This window comes from Dendrobates tinctorius, unplaced genomic scaffold (genome assembly GCF_039654945.1).
Source record: "Dendrobates tinctorius isolate UK_male_01 unplaced genomic scaffold, ASM3965494v1 ptg000057l, whole genome shotgun sequence".
In the NCBI taxonomy this organism is placed as follows: domain Eukaryota; kingdom Metazoa; phylum Chordata; class Amphibia; order Anura; family Dendrobatidae; genus Dendrobates; species Dendrobates tinctorius.
The window spans coordinates 8783840-8801708 of NW_027361725.1; the positions used below are offsets into that span (position 1 = coordinate 8783840).

The following is a 17869-nucleotide window of genomic DNA, read 5'->3' on the forward strand; positions in this document are numbered from 1 at the left end:
GTGCACTCTACACAAATTGCAAATATTAAGAAATCACTTCAAGCACTGGAACAATTGCTGTTGAAAGATATGTGAGACTTATGGGAGGTTGCTACATTGGAAATATACTTCGCCACAGATGTTTATACCTAAAGGCCTCATGGTGCACAAAACACTCTCCGGTGACATTGGGGATCCTGATGCACTACGAGAGTGCGATCAGATGTGTAAAGAGTTCTCTAGACAAACTGTATCGTTTATTATATTGTTTATTATCGACAACAACTTATGCATGGTAACAATGAGATATCACAATTGTTTAGGCAAATTAAGCCTTTTATTACCTCGAAATATTAATACTAGAATTAAAACTAAGGAGAAAGAGATTATTGAACGAAAACTTCGCAAATTTGGCAGGGATCTAGTGCCTGGATTCCGTAATAGGCCAGTAATCAATACTGGAGAGTGAGGAACAGCAGAGCTTATTACCTTAGATGAGCCACACTATAGTTCAGATCTAAATGACGGTATGAGAGTCTTTCTGTACACACTATGTCTTGAACGCATCACAAGTGGTAGAATCTGTATATAACCATAGTGAAGCGACTAACTGCTCCCCATTACCCCATGTACCACTATGCAAAACCACTACCACCAGGTACGTGGTGAAATAAAATGAATCTGACAATATCACCCCAGCAGCAACAATGAAAACTCTAGGGGTAGCACTTAGAAAATCTCGATACCTCCTCCTAAGCGCAGATTCACAATTTCATATTTTATCTAAGTGTAATTGCTTTCTTCTTTCTTGGAATTATTGATTTATCTGGAAGTGCGTATAATAATAGACCAGACTTTGTTTGGATACCTATATGACAATTAATTCACAGATTTCTCAACTTTTTCCATATACATCTATATTTGCAAATTACATAGTCACTTAGTGGAAAAACAAATAAATGAATACAGCCTGCCTACTCACTGCACTAAAAAAGGAATGTTACTCGGATGGAAATGTGTTTATATTATGCAGCATAATACCTGATGACGTGAATAAATGTTTATGGACCTCTATAAGATTCTATAGTGTTGTCTAATTTATGATATGGAATTTGATAGTTTAGTGTAGCTAAGATTTTTTTACACCGGGTAATTAGCCATTGTTCCCATATATTTACACTTTTTTTAGTGCATTTCTTTTAATGTACCCTTTCCATACATAAAATATTATTTTAGCTGGCTGTCTATTGTTAGTTTTTTTATTTACCTTGTTAGGGTGGTATGGTCTATCCAATGCAATGTCAGTTTCTAGCTTTCTGGCATTCACAAAATGGCTGTATCAAGAATCTGAATCCACACCCTCCCTCAAAAGACATAGAATGCTGATTTTTTTATTTTCTTTTGTTCTAGCTGTAATTGTACCCCAAATACATGTTCTATAAGGGCAATAGCCCAATTCCAACAGCTCCCTATATTTATACCTTCCCACATCATGCGCATTAGGTGGGCTCCCCTGGACATGTATCATCCACCCGTACTCCAATTAAAATACTTTGGAGTCTTATTCACTGTGAATAAGGAAAAGTTGGGATAACCTTTAGGACTCAGACACAAGGATAGTTTAGATGTTAAGTCCAGCATTTCATTGCTTTGCTTCTCAGATCTGGGACCCAAATCTCCCTCCTGTTTTGTTGTATCTAGATAGAGATAATTGTGTGTGTATATATAGACAAGACTAAGGGTCCCGTTTCACATAGCGATGTACCAGCGATCCCGACAACGATACGACCTGGTAAGGATCGCTGGTGCGTCGCTAGTAAGCTGTCAAACAGGCAGATCTACTCAACGAAGTAGCAATCTGACGGCGATCCGTATAAAGACCTCGGCGGTCGTTGGTACCTTGTCACACAGCAGCGATTCTGACGACTCACTCCTGCGTCCCTGAGTTCTGTGTCGCCAACGAGGTCTCTCGTCAGCATCAAACAGCGATGGGCGCTGGCCAGCGGGACACCAGCGATCAAAAAATGGCTCAGGACATTCGAGCATGATCAGCGATATCCAGCGTGGGGGGGGGGGGCGTTCGCCACTATTTGTCGCATGTAACGAGATCGCTGGCAAGGTCGCTGTTGCGTCACAAAATCTGTTTCATTTTAACGATTTCGTTATGCGAGACGGGGCCTTAAGCTCCTTGTATACAGATGTGCTAATTGCGTCAACTAGAATTTGATTTTCTCTTAGTTGTGTACACAATGCAATTGCAAATATTGGTCCAAAAAATTTTTGGAAAGTTAAAATCGGTGTTTTATTGTTCAAAACTTTTAAGTGAGCAGCCTCAGCAACTGAGATGCCATGAGTATAGCCCTATGTTCCAAATTGCTAAAACCTACTAATTTCTATATTTCAGATAGTTCCCAATATTACCTCTACCACACACTGTAGATCATATTTTGAGTCATTCTCTTGGGGAAGTCCAGCTTTAGAGGCTTTTATTGTTGTGATGTAAAATAACATACTTTTTTTTGTGTTTCAGCAAACTGCAGAATGTGTGACTGGACGACAAGGATAAATTTGTGGTGACCGAAGATTTTAAGACGCTCTCCATACAAAAAAAGTGTGCTTTTTAATGTACATTTTGTGTATTTTATGTATTTGCGAATTAGAAAATGTTTTGTAATAAACAATCAGTAAATTATTGTACTGGGTTCACAATAAATTCAGAAATGATACAAGATGGTTTGCAGGAGTCATTGCATTGTGTTTTCCATTTGCTACTTCCCTTATCATAAGTGATTCACAAACACAAATCTATGTAAGAAGTATCTAAGGCTATGTTCACATGTTAATTTTTTTTGTAACTTTTTTTTTAAGATGCACATTTTAAGCTGTGTTTTACAGCACTAAAAGCTGGCACCATAAATATATTATCTATTATTATTAGATACTTTATCAGTAAGTATATATGAAATACAGGGTGGGCCATTTATATGGATACACCTAAATAAAATGGGAATGGTTGGTGATTTCAACTTCCTGTTTGTGGCACATTAGTATATGGGAGAGGGGGAAAACTTTTCAAATTGGGTGGTGACATGGCAGCCATTTTGAAGTTGTCAAGTCGGCCATTTTGGATCCAACTTTATTTTTTCCAATGGGAAGAGGGTCATGTGACACATTAAACTTATTGAGAATTTCACAAGAAAAACAATGGTGTGCTTGGTTTTTAACGTAACTTTATTCTTTCATGAGTTATTTACAAGTTTTTCTTTGTTTACAGCCATTGACATGTCGCAGAGGTTAACACGTGGGGAGCGGATAGAAATTGTGTTGATGTCTAGTGAATGCAGTACCTGGGTCATTGCAGCAGATTTCTTTGCAAGACACCCTATGCAAGAAAACTGTCACCATTTTATTTAGGTGTATCTATATAAATGGCCCACCCAAAAAAGTTTGCCTCATCACTGAACACAATGTTCTGTGTAAACTGAGGGGCCTGTTCCAATTTTTTGTTTTGCCCATTCTGCAAATTCAGCTCGCCGATCTGGGTTATCCTGGTTGAGATGCTGCAGCAGCTGGATTTTGTAAGGGTGCCATTTGTGAGTAGCTAATATCCGCCGAAGGGATGTTCGACTGATGCCAGATTGGCGCAATGAATTTGGAGAAGGGGTAAAACAAAAATATAATAAATGTAAAGGACCAAAGTGATTGGTTAACACCTAACTAATAGGAATCACACAAAAGAAAGAAATGTAGATAACTATATCATGTAGAATAAAAACAACCTTTATTACAGAATATAAAATAAATAAACATACAACTAGCCAATGTAGTGGTCCACAAACCAGCAAATCATAATAAAGTATGATCAGTCTGGGAACATGATTAAGTCATAGCAAACCTATTGGAGGTTACAGGACCCCTGGATAACATAATAAATAGTAAATAGAAGTAGTAAATGTGCAATACAGTACTCCATAGATAATATATGTCCCCTCTTACGGCATTCCAAAGACAGACTATTAGCCCAGACCGAAAGATGTGTCAGATAAAAATGAACACAGAAGTAAATCATCTGTATTCATTTTTATCGGATGCATCTTTCGGTCTGGGCTAATTGTCTGTCTTTGGAATGCCTTAAGAGGGGACATATAGGCCGAGTCGGCACTCAGAAGCGGAGTGTGAGGCTCCATGTATTGCTATGTGGCCGCATGCTCCGCTCCTGAGTGCCGGGTATTAACGTGTGAGACTCGGCTGTATTCCTCGCAAGTGTGATCCTGGCCTTATAACACCAGTTAGCTTAATTAATTTGTGCACATGGTACAAATTCCTCATTTTCTTTCCAAAAAAACATCTGGGCTAAGGCCTTCTGCTGTATACACAGATTTTCACTAGGATAGAAGGCTGCTATCATACAGATATCATTACATCTCGTCTGCAGAGAAAAATCAAGTGTAAAGGTACTGTCACATTTAGCGATGTGCCAGCGATCCCGACCAGCGATATGACGCGGTCAGGATCGCTGGTACATCGCTAGATGGTCGCTAGTGAGCTGCCACACAGGCAGATCTCACCAGCGACATCGCTGGGGACGGGGGTCGCTACTTACCTGTCACACTAGGCGATCCTGCGTCCTCCCGCACGGCTCCACGCTCGTCGCTCGTCTCTCCACAGGAAGCGCCGCAGGAAGCTGACGACGAGAAACGGTCCAGGACGTTCTCGCGCGATCAGCGATAACCAGCGGGGGAGCCGGTCGGAGGTAAGTATCAGACACAGTGATGTCGCTAGCAATATCACTATAACGTCACTAGTTATAGCGATATCTCTTAGTGTGACAGTACCTTAAGTTAAACCTGTCTGGATTGTACCCCAATGATCTGTAAGGCCTCATTCAGACTTCTATCTTTCATGACTAGAACATTTGTCCCTCAAATCTATGGTCACGCATGGATCCTAATTGCTTATGGAAGTCTGTGCAAATCACATGGAAGGCATTGTGTACGGTCTGTGTGCTGGCTGTAGAGTAATGAATGCTTTTCGGTCTATTTATTCTTCCATATGTGATAGTGAAACTGACCCAACGCCTGTATGAGCCACTGATGTACAGCAAGCCACGCTCTAACGCAGGAGGCAAGTCCCGGCTGTCTGACGGTGGAGGGGTTTATAGGACCCCCGATCGGTGGACCTTTAATAGCCTGCTCATACTATGGGTCAGCGCCCCAGGTAGTTCACAGTGTTAACCAGCGCAGCCGTGTGTACGCAGGATGACAACCATGATCCAAAAAAGCGAATTCCCCCACGGATGATGGTTTTGCTCATGGGCCGCATTCACTGCACGCTTGAGCTCCTGGGTTCGCCATCTTGGAGTGTAAATGCCCCTTTTTTGTACAGATTGACCTGTGGCCCCTTTGCTCCCACCTCGTGTTTGGCTACTGATCATCTTCCACGTGTTAAATGCAGATTTACTCCAGATTTCGATTTGCCAATTTCATCCTTTATAATGGTAAACGGCAAATTAGCATCGAAAGCAGCAGGAATGCCCCCAGGAGGTGTCCTCCCCCGCCAGCGATCACACAGAAACCTTTCTGTGGCCCCTGTCACTGTAAATATAACATACAATAGAGCCCCCCATGCTGTGCTGCAGTGCATGCTGGGACACGGCCGCCCCCTCCCGCCTTGTGTATACAGCACACGCTCTGCGGCCGCTTATTCTGTAAATAACCGCGATCTCTGCTCACCATGGCAACCAGCGCAACGCTTTCTCCTCATTGGCTGAGGGCGTGGCTTTCGCGCCACGTGAATACTTGTCAGCCAATCCCCGCCCTGCCTCCGTTCCCCTCTTAAGTCATCAGCCCGTGCCCTGCCGGAGATCTGTTCTTGGCTCATCACTGTGCGGCCGTCTCCTAGGTGATCAGTGCACGACTAGAATGGCGGCCAAGCCGGAGGAGCTGAACGTGACCTCGGAGGAGCTGGAGCGGTTTAAGGTCGCTTTCCAGGACGCCCGTTTCCGGGAGCTTTTCGTTCAGTATGCGGAGGAGCTGAGCGACCCTGAGACCCGGCGCCGCCAGGCGCAGGAGATCCGTGAGATGGAGCGGGAGAGAGGGACGGACGTGCAGTTTGTCTATCCCGATGCCGACCATGTGCTGAAGACCAGTGTGGCCGGGCGCCAGACGTGCTACGTGAACGTGTGCAGTAACGCTTTGGTCCATAAGCCGCACTGTGTGCCTGCGGCTGACAAAGACGGGCGGCTCGGACAGCACTGGATCCTGCCCTGCACCATGACCCTCCCCCGGGAGGAGAAGGGCCCGGCCGGCTGCAGGGACCTCATCTACGACGTGGTCTTCCACCCGGACACCCTGCGCCTGGCCTCCAGGAGTGAAAAGTTCCGCTCCATGGTGGACCAGACCGCAGTGAGCACCGTGTCTCAGCAGTTCAATGTGGCCCTGGATGCCACCAACGTCACAACCCTGAGCGAGTATTATATAGGGACCCCACAAATTTCCATCCTCCGCAAACCAGTCGCAGGAGCGGCCCCCCAACCACAGGACCCCATTGACCCGCTGCGCTTTCCTTATCCCTATGATGAGAAGAAAAGGAGCAGGAAGACCACCCGGCCCCTGCCCATTAAGCCTCACCGTGAAAGGCCCACTTCCCTGGAGCCCACTGTCCCACGGTACACCATCCGACACCGCTCCTATCCGGACTTGCAGGACTACCGAGACGCCAGGGACTCTGTGCCCAGCCCGGTGCCGAAGGAGCTGGTGATTACCGTGGACCTGCCGCTGCTGAGCTGCACCGGTGACGTCAACCTTCACATTAAGGACAAAGATCTGACTCTGGAATCCCAGAAACCGGCGGCCTACAAACTTCAGCTGAAACTGCCCTACCTGGTGGAGGACGAGCGGGGCACGGCCCAATTCAACAAGATCAAGAGGCAGCTGGTGATCACGCTGCCCGTGGTACAGCAAAACCTCCCCAAACTAACGCCGGCTCATCTGCCAGCCCCCAAAGACGATGACTCCCCCCAGCCCAACGGGACCACTGACTGTGCCGAGATGCCCCCTCTATGTTCCCAACCTCAGGACCACCCCGAATGTCCCTTATTTACTTGTTCCCAGGATGCCACCACATTGACTCTCGTCATCCACGTGAAGGATATCGACAAAGACAGCGTCACCTCCGAGGCCAGCAGTTACCAGTGCGAAATCCGCTTCTGTGTGAAGACGGCGAACTCTCCATACGTTTTATTTGTGTCTTTCCTGCCGCAGTATAACCTGAACACCCACGATATCGTAGTCAACGTGTCTGCGGACAACATGGTCATCGAGCTGACCAAATCCTCTGAGTGCTTTGGACCATGGAAGAACCTCTACTTTGGCGTGAACAGCAATTCTCTACAGGTGGGTAGTAAGTTGTATCTGCATTCAGCAGCGTTCACACGTCCATGTTGCATCCGTGTGCTGCCTCACTGTTTTGTTTTTGTTTTTTGTTTTTTTTGTTCTTTTTATTATTGGACAGCACCCTGCCCCATTAACTAGAATAGATGCATTAAAATCACTTCTCTGAATGAGATCTGTGAGCCCAGGAGCATGTCCTACTCTTATCCCATCTTGAGGATCAGAATAGGACATGGTCAGTGTGTTGTCCATTTAAAAAGAGTAAAATATTGAGCCGTACACCAACACTACACAAATGAGCACATGTAACCTTAGGCCACATTCACACGTCCCATGTGTCGCTATGCTGCAGGGCTCCTGATCCGAACTCCACAGCCTCATATTCCTATGAGGCTGTTGAGTTGGAACCTACAACTGTTCTGTGCTACATGGATGTGTGAATGTGGCTCTATAACTGAGTGATGTGTACTGTGGGGTCTGATTACATTATTGGTTCGTGTTCCGTATTTCTCATGTAATGGGGGTCCAGATGTAAGGACACCACTTATAGGGCCAGAACAATGCATGGTGTCAGTCCACTGCCATAAAGTGTTCGGTGATGGCTATATTTGTAGTTCCCTAATCTTAAAGGGGTACTCCCATCTCCAAGATCCTATCCCAGTGTATAGTAATAAAATTATTTATTAGCCTTCAATTTAACTAGAAATGTTTTATAGCTTTTCTAATTTGCTATGTCTCTTTATTCTTGTGCAGGACCTTAGGCATCCATGGTTACGACCGCTAGCAACTAGCTAACTGTCACTATATTAGTTGTCATAACCATGGATACCTAAGGTCCTGCAATGCCTGCACATGAGTAAATGGACATAGTGAGTCAGGAGAACTATACTACATTTCTAATTGGAGGCATTTGTGAATTTTATTATTACGCCAACTACATACATAGGAACTTTGAGATTGGAATACTACTTTAAAGGGAATCTGTCACCCTTTTTTTGAATATGAGCTGTCGGCACCGACATCAGGAGCTTATCTACAGCATTTTGTAATGCTGTAGATAAGCCCCTGATGTAACCTGAAAGATAAGAAAGGAAAAAAAAAAAGTTAGATTATACTCACCTGGGGGTCCAGTATATCGGGGGTACATCGATGGACCCCGGGTGAGTATAATCTAACTTTTTTCTTATCTTTCAGGTTACATCAGTGGCTTATCATTACAAAATGCTGTAGATAAGCTCCTGATGTCGGTGCCGACAGCTCGTATTCAAAAAAAAGGGTGACAGATTCCCTTTAAGAACAGAGTTGGTCCAGGGAATACTTGGAGTTGTAGTTTCAAAGTATGCAGTGGTACAGGATGCCAAGTTGGATCTATATCAGTGTTTCAAAAGCTTTGGTCCTTACAGCCCCCCACCACCTCTGTTCTTAAAGGAACCCCTCGCTGCACTGTGCACAGCAAAGGGTGATCAACTGTACCGAGAAGGAGTAACTAAGCAGGTTTGCTTAGAAAATACCGTCCCATTGTTTATCTGGTAAACAAGTGTGTTGGTTTGGCCCAGTCATTTACCAGTGTTAAAATCCCTATACCTGAGAGGGTTAATGGCTAATTTCAGAATTGTATGGAAAATGTTATGACTTTTTTTTTTTTTTTTTTTTCAATTTTATAGGAGAGAAAGTTTATCAATGAAGAGAACGTGTCTGAGTTCTTAGACAATGGTTCACGCCCGTCTACTATTCCGTGGTCGACCACAGTGGATCCGCCGCTGATTGACGTCATGGAAATGACTGACAAAAGAGCCCACATTCGGCTGAACGTGAGTCCTGACCTAAATGTTTATTGTTGTTCACCACTTTTCCATTGAACCTATATCATTGTTTTGTTACCGGTGTTCCCCCCCCCCCCCCCCCCTGCTGTTAACTGTCGTTGGCTGCCGGCGGGAACTCTCTTGAGGAGCTGATCCATCTTCTGGTAGTGACCAATGCAATGCAAATCAATAGTGGGTGGATGTGTAGTACCCTGCGGTGGCCACTATCAGAAGATGGCCAGCTCTGAAAGTGACTATTTCCAGACATCTGATCGGCGGGTGTGCTGTCTGACATTGCTGATCAGACATTGATGACTTATTCGACGGATGGGTAATCAGTAGTGATGAGCGAGTATACTCATTGCTTGGGTTTTCCCGAGCATGCTCTGGTGATCGCTGAGTATTTTGGCGTGCTCAGAGATTTAGTTTTCGTCATCTCCGCTGCATGATTTGCGACTGCTAGACAGCTTGAACACGTCTGTTAGGGAATTCCCACATGTATTCAGCCTGTCTACAAGTCGCAAATCATGCAGCTGAGACGACGAAAACTAAATCTCTGAGCACGCCAAAATACTCTGAGGTCACCCGGGCATGCTTCGGGAAAACCCGAGCAATGAGTATACTCGCTCATCACTAGTAATCAGTGTAAAAGTAGTGGATGGTCTGTGTGTCTGTGTCATCTGATGCAATATAGCTACATGTCCCTTGTAGGCCCAGACAACTTAATGGGTTAGTTCGTTCCCCTGCAGCCTAAAACCAGTCAATAATTCAAAAGCTGCAGGACTATCACATAATACATGTGCCATATCTTATAGTTGATTTAGTCCAGACTCCATTTAGAGGAATGAGGAATCAGTATCAGAGTGGTGGTCGGCCGCATCCCCACCCCCCCACCTCCAATCAGCTGCTACCAGGTCCCATGGCAGCCTGGTGTAGTCACTGAACACAGCTTACCCTTGAATAGAGCTGTTGGCAGCTGATCTGTGCGGGTGACGTGTCCGGCCCCCACAAATCTGGTATTGATGACCTATGCTAAAGACAAGACACTTAATATTGTGTGATCGGAAAATCACCCTTTAATATGGCTGCTGACTTTCTTGATGCCAATTTTTGTACAAAAAAAGGAAGGAATTATTTCACAAATACATTTTTGATTAATGGTGTTTGACTGCTGGGACCACCATTGATGGCAAGGACAGGTGCCCATATGAATGGAGTGCAAGTGGACATGCACCAACCTTCCCATTTTTGTCTGTGGGCATTCATGCACATGTGTAACTACTGCTCCTCTGGACAGTGAATGAAGCTAGGATCATGCATATGCACTAACTGCATTCACTTAGAGGACATGATACCACCCGGACTCCTATGTGTATTAGGATCCCCACTGATCACATTATCACCTGTCCTGTGGACAGATGATGAATTTATTGGGGGTTATCCAGTCTGTATAGTCTTTCCTTTTTTACATAAGTGATCACACTGCGTCTAACTTTCGGGACCTGTTTGCACCAGATGTCGCTGCATACTTTGATACATGGTCTTTATATACGTTTTTTTACGTCTTGCTCATTATTTAAAGAGACTGCCTCACAAACATTGAGCTGTTCCCAATTTCAGCTGGTGCCCGACCTGCAATGACAGCAGAGGCCTTGGTTCTCTGTATGGAGCCGCAGCCACCTCTCCTGCATGTCGGGCACCAGCTGGATCAGTGGACCCTCGATCCGGAGCCTCTTCTTGTTTTGTTATCTTATCAAATGGAAAAAAATTGCAAAGAGGTCCTTTTTTGTTCTATAGTTCGTGGCTCATTCCCAACGTTACCGACCACCTCTGCAGTATATAAGAGATTACTGGATTCCTAGGTAAGTAGTGAGCACTTGCAAAGTCTGCGATATTGTTTTCTGGTTGGTTCCTGCAGCCTCCTCATGGAGACCTGCAAATCCATTACCCTAGAAAACCTGTTGCAGACATATGCCACTTGTGAACATGGTTTTTATATTAATTGATTTTTCCAACCATCCTCTCATTGTAATGTATTACAATAAGGGGAAGATTAGAAATCCTCTGATGTAAAAACCATAATAAAATAAACAATTTTTTTTTCTTGCTGGGGGGGGGGGGGGGGGGTGTAATAAGCTAATTGGAAACAGTCAGCCAGGCTGTAGACCAGCACCCACTAACCGTTTAGGAGTCTGATTTCTGAGAACAAGCGTGTTCTTCAGAAAAGTCCCCCACCTTGTTATATGGGCTAAACTGTTAGTGATTATGGCCTTGCCGGACTGTTTTCAATTTGTGTATGGGTATGTGCACACAGTGCGGATTTTTCCTGCGCGGTTTTGGCTATATCCGCAGGTCAAATAACCTTCATTTTACCTGCGGATTTCCCCTGCATTTTGACACCTGCAGATTCCTATAATGGAGCAGGTGTAAAACGCTGTGGAATCTGCACGAAGAATTGACATGCTGCGTAAATGAACGTTTGTGCATAAATGTGTTTATGCGGCGGATTTTTCCGCAGCATGTGCACGGCGTTTTCCATGTTAGATTGACTTTAATGGTACTGTACACTGCAGCAGAATCTACTTCGGATCCGCAGTAGAATCCTCAACGTTTGCACAGACCCTATCTGTTGCTACATCTAAAAAACTGGAACAGATTTTGATTGTTTTTATGTTAAAAGGGGTTGTCCACTCAAAACCAGCAAGTCTGCAGTCAGTCTGTGTGACTGCAGACTCCTGAATTCCCCCCCCCCCCCCCCAGCACACTGGCTATGGTGATTTGCTTTTTTTCACACCTGTGACCAAAGGTTTTGTATGAGTTATACATACCCCTGGCCAGTGGGTGCAGCCTCCCTCCATACACTTGTATGGAGCAAAGCCGTACCATCTAGTCAGCCATGCCCACTGTCGGGGTGCAGCCTTGGCTTCATACAAGTGTATTGAGTGAAGCTGCACCCATTGCCTGGGGGTATGTATAACTCCTAGAAAACCTTTGGTCCCGGCTCTGAACCCGGCGAATCTCTGTAGCGTGCACTGGGGAGAATTCATGAGTCTGCAATCACAGTGACTGCAGACTTACTGGTTTTGAGCGGACAACCCCTCTAATGCGTTTTCTAACCTTCCCCTTGTTGTACTGTAACTGGATGAGGACCAAATTGGTGAATATTTCATGACTTTTCTGTTTCATCTGCAGAAACCAGAACTGGAGGAGGAATGTTTATTGACCGATGGAGATCAATCATCAGGTCTGAGCGGGGTGACAAACCTGGGGAGCAGCCACTCTGATAACGCAGACCAATCCAATACTGATGAAACCGCAGAGGAAAAATGTCAAAGTCCACACCCGGCCATAGACTGCCCTATCTCACCCGCTGCACAGCCTCCCATCCGAATACCGGGCACCGATCACTCTGCTGAGGATAATGAGGATCTCTGCGCACCGGCCAAAGAACTTGATGAAGATGATCTGCCGGATGGTGCAGAACTTGTGCAAAATCCTACACCCAACCCTTCCAGTACAGAGCATGTCCTAAAGGACGTCTCCTCCTCTGACAGCTCTTCCCTCATCCCCTCCGACCACAGAACACAATGTGCCTTTAAGTTCGACAACACCTTGTTGTTTGATCTAGACTGATTATTACGGGCAGATATGGTTGGGGGGCAGTGTTCAACTACATCACTATTTAGAGGTTGCGTTTTTTTTTGTTTTTTTTTCTACATTTTTCTCTTCTGTGTTACATTTGTGTCTCCTCAAACTTGGCAGACATGTGCCGGTACTGAGCATGGATTGGTTTGCTGGGCTCTCCTGATATGCGAGAAGATGGTGTGTGTGTGTGTGTATATAGGGGATGTGGATTCTCAGCCTCTTGTGGTATTTTCTGATCTGTGTTACTGCTGCAATACCCAACCTGAACTAACTGCCTGATAGTCATAAGATATGATGTGTGATGCCGTTAGTTCGTTCAGGTTAGGTGACCTGCGCCTGTAACATAGAACTGAAAACACTGAATAAGGCCATACCCAGGAGAGTCCATGTTATGGCCTGACAGTATCAAATTGGTGCTCTGAGTTGTGTCCCTTGTATTTTTTTGGGGGGGGGGGGGAAGTGAGCACCTGGATCCTCTTGAGTTCTGTCTTCTCATATTTTTGGATCATGCACATTCCCTTAGGGCGATACTGATGTGTTCTGCCTAGCGCAGGGCGAAACATAGCACACGGATTCGGTCGATGGTGTACATTGATATCTATGCCACGCACCGTCCGCTGCGCTGGGCCGAACATGATCAGTTTGGCCCGGAGTCTTCCTAACATGTCTAATTTAGTAGCTCTATTCCCACTGTGAAATATTTCCAGGGCTTCTTCTAACTTTGCATTGTGTAGTTCCTCTGTTAGACCGCCTAGAAGTCTATGATCATCTTGTCAATGATGTTGGGGTGCATCCAATTGTAAAGGATTTGTTTGTTTTTTTTTTAACACCCAGTTAGTGTATTTATTCATTTCCTGCAGGAATAATAGAGGAACGTAACAATGCAGGGTTATAATAATACAGTTTACTGGAATGGACAATGTCTTCTCTAAAAGGGGTTGTGCAAGATAACAAAAACATGGCTGCCATCTTCTGAAAAATGGCACCACACCTGTCTGCGGGTTGTCAGCGGTATCTGAGCGCATTCCTATTTTCTTTAGTGGCGCTGATCTGCAATCCTACACACAACCTGTGGACAGGGGTGGTACTGTGTATAAGCAAAACCAGTCAGGTTTTTGTACTGGTGAACAACTCCTTTAAAGAGACTTCATCCCTCATTGCTGACAACCCCACTTGGACCTGCGCGTTGTTTGCTTCTTCAAGAAGATGATTGTGCCTTAATGATAAGTTATTGTGTGCCAAAGAGATAATGATTTCCTGAGTTTGCGAGCCCGTTTACAAATGTATTTTGTTTTGGTCTTTGTCTCTGCTGTATATTTCTTTGCCAAAACTGTGAACGGATCTCGGTGAAACAAGTAGAAAATTGCTGCTGGAACCTGGCAACGGCTGAATATTCGGCAGTTACTGGGCCAAAAATCCGACTAATCAAATTGTTAGAAGAATTCACTGTTTTTGTGTTGCAGATAAAATTTAAAAACCAAAGTCCTGTGTGAAGTCATTTTTCGACCATGTTGACGAGTCTTTAGGTATTGGCTCGCTGCAATACGTCTAACTCTCAGGACCACCAGTCCTTCACACTCGTCATGACATTGGCTGCAAAACTACAACTCCCACAGTGTGATGTCCGCTTTATCAGACCGGTCATTCTGGGAGTTGTAGTCTTGCGATAGCTACAAGTTGACTAATGCTTTATTTTATATTGAATCGTATTATCAAAAGTCTGAAATGTGTGTTCAGTTGGTTCTTAAACCATCAGTCATAGTCCTGCATTCCCTCTGGTATTGTAGGACAATGTCTGTCTGGTTTTATGGAAATCTGTCACCAGGCTTCACATTAGAAACAATGTACATTAGAGAAGTCACTTAGACCTGATGAGGCTGGAGTACTTGCTTTACAAGCTGTCAGATTGGTATTGGAAACAAAAAGCCAAAGGGTTAGGCTTGTAGCAGGTAATGGCCCCTCAAGCAATACATCAGATGTGCATCACTAACCCCTAGATGAGCTATACACATTTTTGAGGATGAAACATGGGGTGCAACTGCAATGGTTAATTTATCACACAACGGTGTCACCACTAATCAACACAGGGTAATGAGTCCCCAAAATATATATTACTGTCCAACGGTAGGAAGGCCACAAACTCTGATGAAAGACTGAGTTCTTTAGAGCATAACAGGACCAGACAGCAAAGTTTTAAGGTTTAATATAAAAAAAAAAATATAGAATATGTAGAAGAAAAAAGTATGAAAAGAGAAATGAAGTGGCTCACAAATATGCAAACTGTTATAACATAAATGGGGAGAAAAAAAAGCCTAAATGTTTCCATTGAGAGTTAGACTTCTGTTTACTTGAGGGAAGGAGAAGGGGGTTTATGGATCAAATCCAGCTCCTGCTGACTCCCACATGCCACTCCTTTCTATTGTGTAACCCATCTAGTATGAAATTGCAGGTCTGTAACTGGACCATGGACCAATTTGGGGTGAGCACCTAGCATATTAAATAACTTATTTCTTCCAACCATCCTACTCCTAATAGGTGGATGTCCAGCCTGGCCTCAAAGGGCCATCTGCTCAAGCTTTGATGCTCAGACTCACCAGGCTGAGGTGTCATGAGTTCCTGTAAAAAAAAAAAAAAAAAAAAAAAAATTATGCTCTGTGTAGTGTCAGTCATCTTAATGGCAAACTTAGGCTATTATTGTTTTTCTGATGTTATAATTTCCCTTACATGAGCATTTTCTCTTTAACCTAACCAGTCTGGAAACATTTAACCCCTTCCTGACATCCGACGTACTATCCCGTCCATGGGACCCGGGCCCCTATGCCCATGGACGGGATAGTACGTCTACCGCGATCAGCGGCGCCCACGTGGTGAGCGCCGCTGATCGCGGCTGGGTGTCAGCTGATTATCACAGCTGACACCCGGCACAATGTCGGGCGGTCACGGACCACCCCCGACACGTTAACCCCTTGCACACCGCGATCAAACATGATCGCGGTGTACCGGGAGTTAAAGGGAAGCATCGGCAGGGAGGGGGCTCCCTCCTTGCTTCCCTGAGCCCCCCCACGGCAGCGCAATGTGCAGCGCTGCTGCAGGGGACTCCTTTCCTCCAGGCCCCCGAATCCAAGATGGCGATGGGGGCCTTCAGGGGCCTACAGGAAGCTGGCTTCCTCAGTGCCTGCAAAGCGCAGGCAAGAGGAAGTCTTCAATGCCTGTGACAGATTGCTGATCTGTCACCGTGATCTGTGATGTGACAGATCAGCAATCTGTCACAGGACAGTGATGTCCCACCTGGGACTATGTAATAAAGTTAAAAAAAAAAAAAAAAAAAATTTTAAAACGCCAAATAAATTAGTAAAAAAAAAAATATTCCCCAATAAATTCATTTTTTGAAAATAAAAAAAACAAAACAAAGTACACATATTAGGTATCGCCGCGTCCGTAACGACCCCGCCCTATAAAACTGTCCCATTAGTTAACCCCTTTAGCGAACCCCTTAAAAAATAAAAAACGAAGCAAAAAATAATGATTTATTATCATACCGCCAAACAAAGTGTAATAATGCGCGATCAAAAAGACGCATAAAAATATCCATGGTACCGCTGAAAACGTCATCTTGTCCCGCAAAAAAACGAGCCGCCACACAGCATCAGCGAAAAAATAAAGTTATAGCTCGCAGAATAAAGCGATGCAAAAATAATAATTTTTTATATAAAATAGTATTCATTGCATAAAACCGACAAAACATAAAAAAAGACAAATGAGGTATCGCTGTAACCGTACTGACCCAAAGAATAAAACCGCTTTATCAATTTTACCGCACGCGGAACGGTGTAAACGCACTCCCCCGAAAGAAATTCATGAAACGCTGGTTTTTGTTCATTCTGCGTCCCAAAAATCGGAATAAAAAGCGATCAAAAAATGTCACGTGCCCGAAAATGGTACCAATAAAAACGTCAACTCGTCCCGCAAAAAATAAGACCTCACATGACTCGGTGGGTCAAAATACGGAAAAATTATAGCTCTCAAAATGTGGTGATGCAAAAACTATTTTTACAATAAAAAGCGTCTTTTAGCGTGCGACAGCTGCCAAATGTAAAAACCACCATAAATAGTAAATCAAACCCCCGTTATCACCCCCTTAGTTAGGGGAAAAATAATAAAATTAAAAAAATGTATTTATTTCCATTTTTCCGTTAGGGTTAGGGGTGTGTTGGGGTTCGGGTTGGAGTTATAATTGGGGGTTTCCACTGTTTGGGCACATCAGGGGCTCTCCAAATGCAACATTGCGTCTGATCTCAATTCCAGCCAATTCTGAGTTGAAAAAGTCATATGGTGCTCCTTCCCTTCCAAGCTCTGCCATGCGCCCAAACAGTGTTTTACCCCCACATGTAGGGTATCAGCCTACTCAGGACAAATTGCAAAACAATTTTTGGGGTCCAATTTCTCCTGTTACCCTTAGGAAAATAAAAAATTGGGGGCAAAAATATCATTTTTGTGGAAAAAAATGATTTTTTTTTTTCACGTCCGAGCGTTATAAACTTCTGTGAAGCACTTGGGGGTTCAAAGTGCTCACCACACATCTAGATAAGTTCCGTGGGGGTCTCGTTTCCAAAATGGGGTCACTTGTGGGGAGTTTCAATAGTTTAGGTACATCTGGGGCTCTCCAAACGCACATGACACCCGCAGACCATTTCATCAAAGTCTGCATTCCAAAATGGCACTTCTTCCCTTCCGAGCCCCGACGTGTGTCCATACAGTAGTTTTCTCCCACATATGGGGTGTCAGCGTACTCAGGACAAATTGGACAACTTTTGGGGTCCAATTTCTCCTGTTACCCTTGGGAAAATAAAAAAATTGGGGAATAATTGATCATGTTTGTGGAAAAAATACGATTTTTTTATTTTCATGCCCTGGCATTATAAACTTCTGTGAAGCCCTTGGGGGTTCAAAGTGCTCACCTCACATCTAGATAAGTTCCTTAGGGGGTCTAGTTTTCAAAATGGGGTCGTTTGTGGGGGGTTTGCACTGTTTAGGCACATTAGGGGCTCTCCA

General features: G+C 44.4%; 2 protein-coding genes across 3 annotated transcripts in view; both read left to right on the forward strand.

The window, feature by feature from the left end:
- POLE2 (DNA polymerase epsilon 2, accessory subunit) overlaps positions 1-2708 on the forward strand; it is a 39714-nt gene extending 37006 nt beyond the window's left edge. The window contains exon 19 of the mRNA XM_073577747.1: positions 2510-2708. Within this exon, the coding sequence (XP_073433848.1) occupies positions 2510-2528 (19 nt within the window). The 3' untranslated portion in view covers positions 2529-2708. The remainder of the gene's footprint in view (positions 1-2509) is intronic.
- A 3122-nt stretch (positions 2709-5830) lies between these two features.
- Positions 5831-14299, forward strand: DNAAF2 (dynein axonemal assembly factor 2). 2 transcript variants are annotated; one of them, XM_073577750.1, is made up of 4 exons: positions 5831-7373; positions 9035-9181; positions 10970-11034; positions 12365-12540. In XM_073577750.1, exons 1-4 carry the CDS (start codon positions 5901-5903, stop codon positions 12393-12395), a joined length of 1716 nt encoding a protein of 571 aa, XP_073433851.1. In that variant the 5' UTR covers positions 5831-5900; the 3' UTR covers positions 12396-12540. The 2 variants fall into 2 exon arrangements, with proteins under 2 accessions (XP_073433851.1, XP_073433850.1); XM_073577749.1 differs by lacking the exon at positions 10970-11034 and having other exon boundaries at positions 5832-7373; positions 12365-14299.
- Positions 14300-17869: the final 3570 nt, after the last annotated feature.

Bases quoted from the DNA above. Each gene is read 5' to 3' on its own strand.
- DNAAF2 (XM_073577749.1), top strand. From the start codon at position 5,901: ATGGCGGCCAAGCCGGAGGAGCTGAACGTGACCTCGGAGGAGCTGGAG. The intron at 7,374-9,034 runs GTGGGTAGTAAG...TCAATTTTATAG, and splicing joins TGAACAGCAATTCTCTACAG to GAGAGAAAGTTTATCAATGA. The intron at 9,182-12,364 runs GTGAGTCCTGAC...TTTCATCTGCAG, and splicing joins GAGCCCACATTCGGCTGAAC to AAACCAGAACTGGAGGAGGA.